This window comes from Lonchura striata, chromosome 7 (genome assembly GCF_050655825.1).
Source record: "Lonchura striata isolate lonStrDom1 chromosome 7, ASM5065582v1, whole genome shotgun sequence".
Taxonomy (NCBI): Eukaryota; Metazoa; Chordata; class Aves; order Passeriformes; family Estrildidae; genus Lonchura; species Lonchura striata.
The window spans coordinates 9,362,179-9,371,577 of NC_140709.1; the positions used below are offsets into that span (position 1 = coordinate 9,362,179).

Here is a 9,399-nt window from a genome sequence, read left to right on the forward strand (position 1 = left end):
CCAGGTGTCCCCTAGGAAGGAAAGGACGTCTTGGGAAGCTGATATGAAGAGCTGTACTTGTAGTGATAGCTGCAGAGCCTGGGAGTGGGACCACTGTGTCACTGAGGTGTGGTGGTGGAGGGTGACTGCTGTAAACTTGTAGTTCCATGCCTGTGTCCAAGTTTATGTTGGCCCAGACACTCTGGTTCTATAAATCTCCAATCCAGCTCATGGTTTTTCAGAGCAGGTTGTCACTTGCATCAAGCTGGCTGTTATTCCTTCCTCAGAGTCTTTCCTGGCTCCTGTATATCACAGTTTAACTGGTTTTTTTTTGGTTTGGTTTCATTTTGTTTTTAAACCCAGACAAGATGGATATGCATCTCCTCCACTTCACTTTCAGTTCCTTTTTCATTATTTAAAAATTACTTTTGCCTCATGGATATGAGCAACAACTGAGCTCTGCCCTCACAGTAGCTGCCATGTTCACTGTCCTGCAGCTGGATGTGGATGAGCCCTTTGTTCTTTTGGATTCCCAGCAATAATAATGAATCCTGATGGCTACACATGAGCATAAGTAACTGGCACCTATTTTATTTTGTTTCTTCCACCTGCTCCACCCAGAAATTGGGTTCTACTTACATTTTTACCTTTTGTGGCTTTCCCTTTCCCTACCACATCACCTGCCTCTCCCAAGCTAGGTCAGGCTTCTGGGCTTTTCCTTCCCCTTTCCACTTGCTGCCAGCACTCCTGGCCTGGCATGTACAGCTGATTTACAGAGCAGCCACAGTCCCCATGGCTGTTTTCCATGCTCTTTCCTCTTTGAAGTGGATGGTCCTGAAGCTGTGCCCTACTACTCTTCCCACAGTTCTACACCCCTGAAACTGCCCCTCCAGCTTTCCTGCCCTTGCCTGTCAGCTCACTGCAGCTTTGGGAGCTGGCTCAGAGTGCTGCAGGCTGGAAACAGTTCTGTGGCTCTCCCTGGGTGGGAAGGTAGGAGGGAGGGAGGGAGGGGTGCCTCGCTGCAGGTGAGGCAGGCTGCTGGTCCAGGCAGTGCTGGTGGGGCCAACTGCAGCTCACCAGACTTGTTCTTTGGCATTTCCACGCCCCAAAGAACTTGTTCTGGTTTTGCCAGAGACTTCACTTCCATATGCTTCTGACCTGGAATATTTCCACTCTCTCTATACAGCTGGGGTGTAGCATCACTGAGGGTCACCATGGCCCTCTCTGGTGATCAATGTCATGGATTCTTTGCTTGTAAGAGACTAAGCTAACACATGTTCTTGTTGCAGACCTGCAATTTCAGCAAAGATCCCACGTGGGGCCAGGCTTTCACTTTCTTTGTCCACAGTGCTCATTCCCAGTCACTCCACATTGAGGTGAGAGAAAAAGCCTTTCCTTTTGAAGAGCAACTGTACATTTCTAGGAAGGAACTCTTCTATGGAGCTCAGTGCTGGTTGTTTCTGTGTGGGATTGCACATGCTGGGTTCCTCCTACTAAAAGGTGGAATATGTTGCACAGACAATTCTGTATTAGGTGGTGGTGATATCTCCCTTTTTTGGTATCTACCTTTGTTCTAGCATCATGTAATGTGGAGTATCTTAGTTCAAAATGTGGGATGTTTCTGGCTGCAAAGTGCAAAGGACATTTCATACAGATTTGTGTGTAGTAATGACATCAATATTTTGCTGTCAGAAATTGCAGCCTTCATGATTCTCAGCCAAAGCCCTACCTCTTCACCTCTGTGTTCTGGCTCATTAAGCAACCCTCTCATCAGCAGCATTATAGCCACAGCCAGTTCTGTGGCTGGTCACTTGGATACAGAAAGGGATTGAACTTGGAAGGTTTACTGAGGTTAAATAGGCTAAACAAACTATTACCTAAAATATAAATGTAAAGATTTAGACCAGCTGCCATCTCAGCTGCTTAAGACATTGCCCCCAAAGTGAGCTAAGAAAATCAAGGAAATCTCAGGGCATGATTTTTCTGCTAAAGCAGTTCTTTCTCTGCATAGTTAGAGATAGGATTTTTACTCCAAATGTACTAACTTGTTACACTCCTTAAATAATGGCATCACTTGTGGATGTAATCATACTGAAGTAAATAAGCTAATTTTGTTTTCTATCTGAAATACCTTCTTGCTTTGCTTTTGCATTCCCAGTGGTGCACTTCCCAGTTTGCCAGCTAATAAAAACTTCTGTTTTCTTCTGTCCCCCAGATAAAAGACAAGGAGCGGGACAGTGCCCTGGGAACTTCAGTGGTATGTCTCTCCCACCTACTCAAGGACCCAAACATGACTCTGGATCAGAGATTCCAGCTGGACCATTCCAGTTCAGACAGCTTCATTAAGATGAAACTTGTATTGCGGGTGAGTTGTTCTTTCCCATGTTCACTCAGTTTCCCCTGCAGAAGCATCCATTCGTAGCCAGGCAAAAAAGATGAAAGGTGGGCATGAAGAAAGGCAGCTTTGCTTCACAGCAAAGCTTTTTGAGTAGAAAGTAGAAGTGTGACAAGGTATTTAAGTGAAATTAGGAGTGTATGTGGAGTTGAGAGGATATCCCTGAGGCTTCATAAAACTTAGTGCAGTGCCGTGGCTGAAAATTTTCTCATGACAATAAAGAGCTGAACTGAGAAAATCTAAGCTGGGGAAATCAGCACTGATGCTTAGGAGTTGTTTCCTCACCGTTCTCTGGATACTGCTCAGTACAAATACAGTGGGATAAGAGGAGAGAACACCACAGTGAATCCCAGGGGCCCCTTTCATCTCTAATGGCAAGTCCTGCTGTTACAGTTTTGTGGTGAAATTTCCTTCTGGGTGGTAATGCTGGCATTCACCCCAGTGCTGTGAGAGCAGCACTCACTGTCTTGTGATTTTTAGGCACTGAATGTTGAAGAACCTGATCCACAAAGAGTCAAGGCTGGTGTCAATGCCTCCAAGCTAGGTCCTGTGTGTGTCACTGAGAAGGCTGGAAACCAGCAGAAGTATTCCTCTCTACAAGTCTCAAAAGTACCTCCCATGAGCAAAGACTCTGCAGCACCTGAATCTCTGCCAAAAAAGGACAGTGGAGAAGACCTGGACACTAAAGACAGTTCAGGAGCCCCTGTACCAAGTGAGACTGTGTCTGGCCTTGTTGAAGCAGAGGGCAAGCAAAATGCAGAGCATGGCCCACCATCAGCATTGCCCAGCGGAGCAATGGCCATGCCCACACTGCCTGTCCTGCAGGAAATGAGGGTGGCACCCAGTGTCACTTCACTGGGGTCCCTGCCTTCTTCCTGCTTTGAATTAAGTAGCAGCAATCTGGACATTCATAAGTAGGTGTTCTTCCAGCTGAATTGTTCTTCTCTTGGGAAAGTCTAGGTGTTACTGGTGCATAGAGGTGAATTCAAGGCTGCTAAGTCATTTGGGGCATTGAGTCTCAAGTCACCTTACAAAGAATTGACCTAGGTATCCCAGTCAACAGCAAAGTAAATTACAGGGCACTGTCAGAGCAGGTATAAAAGGGAAAGCATTCTCTCTGTGGCTCTCCTAAGAGTGCTGCATGTGTTGGCTTTATATCATTGAAGGGCTTTTCAACACTCACTTAGCAACAGGATTTTGAAGTCTGAACATCTCACTTCTGTGATAGCCTAAACTCTTGATAGGCACCTGTGGCTGCTTAAAGCTCTGAATATGTTTATCCAACACATTTTAAGACTGATAATGCTGTGAAGAAAGTTTTTGTGGATTGCTGTGCTTGTGTGTGTGTCCTTCCCACAGTGCTCAGTGTGAGGCTGCTCTGACAGGCAGGATGGAGAGGATTTGTCTCTCCTGGGGCAGAGAATGGAACTTGTAGAATCCTTAATCAACAGAAGTTACAAATATCCACGTCACTTAAGCATCAGAGTAGTTATAAACCTGAACATAAAACTCAAGTCCTGCTGCAATTTGGTGAATTGATGACTAGTAAATTTTCTAGCTCTGAATAGGGCTTAATTTATAAATTATTTATAGACCATTTTTAAGCAATGTTTTGGATTTTGAGCCACTTTAATAACGTGCAGAATGGAATATGAAAGAGGTCCCATTTTGCATATACAGACATTATTGAGGGAATGTGTGACACACTAACCTGTACTTTGCTGCTCCAGCTACAGTGGGCCACACAGAGGCTTTTTTGGCAGTTTGTGTTGTGGGATGAAATCAGGTACCTGCAGAGAAGGCAGGGATGGGGCTTCTCTGGAACCTCTGTGATCCAGCTACTTCCTAGACAGCAAACATTAGGATGCCAGGGAGGAGGATGGTGCCCTGAAAACTGGTTTTATTCTGCTTGTGGGCTGCTCAGTGGCTGTATTTAAAAGCCTTGACTGTGCGATGTCTTGCAGCGGGACTGAGATGCCTCTGGGGGAGATCCAGCTGACCGTGCGTTATGCTTCCATCCGGCAGAGCCTCGTCGTGCTGGTCAACGGCTGCAGGTAATGCTCGTGATGGCTCACAGAGGAAAGAGCTCTCTGAGCTCTGTCAGTCACCCAGCAAAGCTGGAGCAGAGCCACGTGCAGCAGGAGATGCCTTAGCACTGGCTGGCTTCCAACTGTGCAGCCTCTCTGTGCCCAGCTCCAGGCAGGGGGAGAACCCAGCAAGTTATGCTCACTGCAGCAGAGATGTTTCAACTGTCATCTACCCAAAATTTCCTCTGGACAGCACTGACAACTGGTGTGTGTCTTGGGGTGTTAGGATAGACATCATGACAAGGATTGATACCTATGACTAAATATGTAATTGTTACTTTAGGAAACCCAGTAAGTGGCTACACCCTCAGGAGTAAAGGTTTTAACTAAACAATCCTAAAGTTTTATTTGCTTATGTTCCAGCCCCTGGGATGAATATTTTTGGCCTGTCAGGGGTTGGTCTGATACCAAGAGAGAGAAGGTATTAAAACACACAGTGAGAGAACCTGCCTCACTTGTCTGTTTTTCTTTTAACAGAAACTTGGTACCCTCTTCCAATCGTGGAGTTGATCCATATGTTCGTATATACCTTCTTCCAGACAGAAGATGGACAAGCAGGAAGAAAACTTCTGTTAAGAAAAAAACCCTGAACCCCCAATATGATGAGAAGTAAGAAAATGTAAATTATGATTGTGGGTGGAATAGTTATGATCTCTGTGTAATGGCAGGGCTTCCTAAGGTGTCCTGCTGTAGCTCCTATGGACTCTCTTGTGGACATTTCCAGCTTTCCTGAAACAAATGGCACTTGAACTGTGATTTACAAGTACTTGGGGCTGACCTTGCTCTGTCTGTGGTGTTGCAAGTCCCCCAGAAGAAGGGTACACCTTCTTCCCTGCCCCCAGGCTGCATTTGCTTCTCTGCAAACTGACATTCTCGCAGTGTTTAACTCCCTGTCATGGCAGAGGCAATCTGCCTGTTCAGGTACCTCCCAGAGCCTACTGCTCTGTTCACACTGCTTTGCCTGATGCTTTTTCTGACATCTTTCCAAAGGTCCAAGGCAGAAGTACAGAGCCTTTTGAGACTGGAACATCCTTAGGGCACACAGGTGGATGTTGTCATCAAGGCCTGGTGGGAGCAGGGTAAAATGCTCCCACCTCTTTGCTGACAGTGTCACAGCTCTGCCACTGAAATGGAATGTGTTTTTCATGAATCCAAACATAGTAACACTTAGAAGTAGAGCTCTTTTGAGAGATGGTTTTAATCCCATAATTAGAAGAAGGTATGGATATATGTGAATGTTGGTTGATCCTTGGTGGCTTATATATTTCCTGTGTCATGTCCTTTCTCTGTAAGTCAGAAATGGAGAAAAGATTTTGAAATATTCGTTCTTAACACTCAAAACACCAAACCTGAGGATTCTGCTTATGTCTGTTCATAAGTAACTGCACTGATTTAGTGCCATCCCAGCAGTTGGGAAGAACATCTCCTTTTCCTCATCCTCAGTACTGACGTATCCTGTACATCCTCAATTAAAGATAATGCTTAGCTCCAAAACACGTTACCTGTTTCACAGCTCTGACTTGAGGAAAAGCTATTCAGGTGGGCAGAACTGGAGTGATTTAGCATGGACAAAACTGACTTGACATTAACCATGTGTGCCAGAGGCTTGAGTCAGAGCCATTAAGAATTTAATTGCCATAGGTTTCAGCCTTTGTCTGTTCTTGGTGTGGTGCAAGGCTGCTCTGTGAACTTGGAGGTTTGGCTCATGACTATTTCCTCTTGAGTAATGAACATTGCATGGAAAACACGCTGATCTTCCATGGAGGGGGGGAAACTGATGTTAAATGGCATTTCATAATGGATGCATGTTTTCCTCCTTCCCCTGGCACAGTGGACAGTCCGAACACAGTGTTGTCATCTTTCATGAGGCCTGGAAAAGGTTCCCTGCAATGTGGATAAAACCTCACTCTAGAATTGCCTTTTCTTTATGTTCGTTCCCTGTTAAAGTCCTGGCCATTGATGCTGTACACTGTCACTATATTGTGCCCACTGTTGCTCACAGGATTTTAATTTTTGCCTGAAGTCTCTTCTTGTTAAACTTTATTTCAAGGTTTGAATTTTTTGAATCTTTGGAAAATGTCAAGAAAAGGACACTGGACATTGCAGTGAAAAACAGCAGGCCATTCATTTCACAGGAGAGGAAGGAACTGGGGAAAGTAAGTTTAAAGAATCTCCACTACAGCTATAACAGAGCTGAACACTCTGGGCTACTCCTGAAATCCTGAAATGTGGCTCCAGTAGCTGATTCTCAGTAATAGGACTGGCAATCTGGAAACAATATTTTCTGCCAGATTTTAATCTCAAATGAGGCTGTATCCATGTGGGAGCTGCGTGGTCTCATTTCAGAAGGATGCTGCTCAAGTAAACCCTGGGCCCTGGTGCTGCCCGTGTGAGGAACGGCTTCAAGAGCACAAACACGGAGCTGAGAAAGGCTTTGGCTCTAAATCCCACAATTTGCCAAAACTGCTTTGAGCTTCCTGTAAACAGCTTTGATTCTGTGAGAAGTAAACTGCAATTGCTTCTTCAGCGATAGATAAATTTCCAAGTAGTGCTATAGGAAATGGAGCTGGTTCATGCCTAGACCACCCTGGGAATGTGGGAAGCTCCATTTTGCCTCAAGCCTGAGCTGCAGCCCCACAGCTGGAAAGTGGGTCTGACTTGGGAGGGGTGGTAGCTTAGTCAATCAATTTATATGCAGAATAACCTACAAACAAATAAAATTTGCTTTTTAAAGGTGCGCATTGACTTGTCCCAGGAGGATTTAATAAAAGGTTTTGCCCAATGGTAAGTACTCATCTCCATACTTCCAAACCCTGCCCATTGCTTTGCTGGGAGCTTGCATGACTGCTGTGGGAGTGAGTGCTGGTAACCAGGCTGTGTTTGGGTGAGCAAGAAGAATATTTGACCTGCAAAGGCAGGACTAACTTGAGCTAATCTCGTAGTTCTATCTAAATTGTGTGTTAATCCATTGCCTGTGCAGTGCCTGCCTTGTGAGACAGCTTTAATGAGATGCCTGTGTCAATTATAGTCTTCAGCATATTTTAAGTTGCCATAAAAGCCACAAGGGCTTATAAGCCACGTAAGGAAAAGAACTTTGTTTATTAAAGTAACCTTGCAACAAATTTTAACTTGAATAAAGATCTTAACTAAATACTCTGATCAGCAATATATATGCATGATAAAACTTTAATTACAAAGCATTTATAGAAACTATTATAATAAGCCACTTACAGTTTTGCTTGTACGTTCATTGTGGTTCTGAGGCAGAACAGAGAACCAGGCTTGGGTGTTTTTTTCACTTTTGTGTCTTTAGTAAATGGCAGGAGTTCTTCCTTGTTTCTCCTTCAGTGGAGCCCAAGGAATGTAGTGTGGGTAGTCCAGGAGCTTGCCATCTGCACAGGCAGTGAGCCAATATTCCAACAGGAAAACCACATTTCCCTGGCCAGCTTGTGTGTGTGTGTCTCAGGGCAATTAGGGGAAGAGGAAAAAAGGATGCACCCAAAGTTCCTGGTGAAGAGCTGAAGTTTGAGGCTATCTCTGGAGCCTCCTTTGCTGTGCTGCCTGTGAAGCAGAAGCAATAAAGCAGCCCAGGTTTTCTCTACTGTGCCAGCTAAAACTATTAAGTTTTCAGCTACAGTAATTATTTATTGTGTCTGTCTTGCAGGTATGAGCTGACAAGGAGCAAACGCAAGAAAATCTGATTTCTTTTCATGTACATAAGTTACTAATTTTTCAACTTCATATGGATGTACATATCTCTTGTAATTAACATATTTTGCACAGTTGTTGCAAATTTGAAGCAGGCTCCAGCTCAGGACATGCAAATTTAATGATCCTATTTGGATCATTAGTTCTATTAGTTCCTATTCGGGGATTAGTTCTCACTGAAGTTAAACATATTTTCCCCCACATAGGGAATAATTTGTCCTTAAAGAATGTCCTTTATTTTTGCTATTTCTGGCAAATCCCCCTTCAAAGGACCTCTAAGTGTGAAACCTCTCTTAAAGGGTTGTACCTGGGGAGATTTTAGACTGCCAGCCAAGTGTCCTTTGCTTGGCAGTCTGATGGCTCTAGGAGCTTGTTCATGTTGTTTTAACATGGAAATGGTGTACTTTTAAAAGAATACATTTTGAAACAGTATTCTTCAGCTGTAGGGCTACCGAAGCTTTTAAAAGAGAAGCTCTTTAATAGCTGTTTTTGTTTGAGAAACGAAGAAGTTGGTAGTCCACTGTTCAGAAGTACCGTAGCTGACTGTGGCTGCAGGTATGTAAATAATGAGCTTCCAAAGCAGGGAGATGAACTTACCAAGATGTCATTAAGGTTTTAGTTTGTGACACCTTAAGTGGTTTTGTCCTTTGTTACAGTACATTTCAAAATCTTGTAAACCCAGATTCTGTCTGAGGAACAGCAAAGTTTTGTAAACTAAGCTTTAATAATATTGAGGTAAAATATTTTTGGAAGCTTGGTGTACTTGTTTCTGTACAATAAACTTCTAATTGTCTTGCATAAGAGACTTGATCTAATCCTTTCTAAACTGACTTATGAAATACAATGATGGTAACTTCAAACCATTGCCTGAAAAAAATTTCAAGAATTTTTGGCCTAGATTACATTAATTCAGTCTGCCTCAGTCCATAATCAGAGAGAATACTGACTGAGTAACAATGTGTTCCCATCCCAAACTGATCTGGAAGTGTGAACAACATATTAAAAGAGGCTCTCCAGAAAACCAAGACTGGGCATTTGTGTAAGTGTGATGGCCATGGCAGTAAGGGCATCTTTACCTCATACTTACTCTGTCAGCAGTATTAAAAATGGTTAGAATTTGCCTGGTGTTGTGCTAACAGGGTATATTGGTTCTCTCTCTGGGATTGAGTAGACCAGTTGACAGCAGTTGAAGTATTTCTTAAACTGAGCAAGAATTAAAAAAAAAAAAAG

General features: G+C 43.7%; 1 protein-coding gene across 2 annotated transcripts in view; it reads left to right on the forward strand.

Annotated features, from left to right (window-relative positions):
* The window catches only part of ESYT3 (extended synaptotagmin 3), a 36,133-nt gene extending 27,163 nt beyond the window's left edge, over positions 1 to 8,970 (forward strand). For both annotated transcript variants that reach the window (XM_085584892.1, XM_021548667.4), the window contains exons 16-23: positions 1,269 to 1,355; positions 2,195 to 2,344; positions 2,855 to 3,288; positions 4,339 to 4,428; positions 4,939 to 5,070; positions 6,512 to 6,617; positions 7,196 to 7,245; positions 8,126 to 8,970. In XM_085584892.1, the coding sequence (XP_085441018.1) occupies positions 1,269 to 1,355; positions 2,195 to 2,344; positions 2,855 to 3,288; positions 4,339 to 4,428; positions 4,939 to 5,070; positions 6,512 to 6,617; positions 7,196 to 7,245; positions 8,126 to 8,162 (1,086 nt within the window). In that variant the 3' untranslated portion in view covers positions 8,163 to 8,970. The remainder of the gene's footprint in view (positions 1 to 1,268; positions 1,356 to 2,194; positions 2,345 to 2,854; positions 3,289 to 4,338; positions 4,429 to 4,938; positions 5,071 to 6,511; positions 6,618 to 7,195; positions 7,246 to 8,125) is intronic.
* Positions 8,971 to 9,399: the final 429 nt, after the last annotated feature.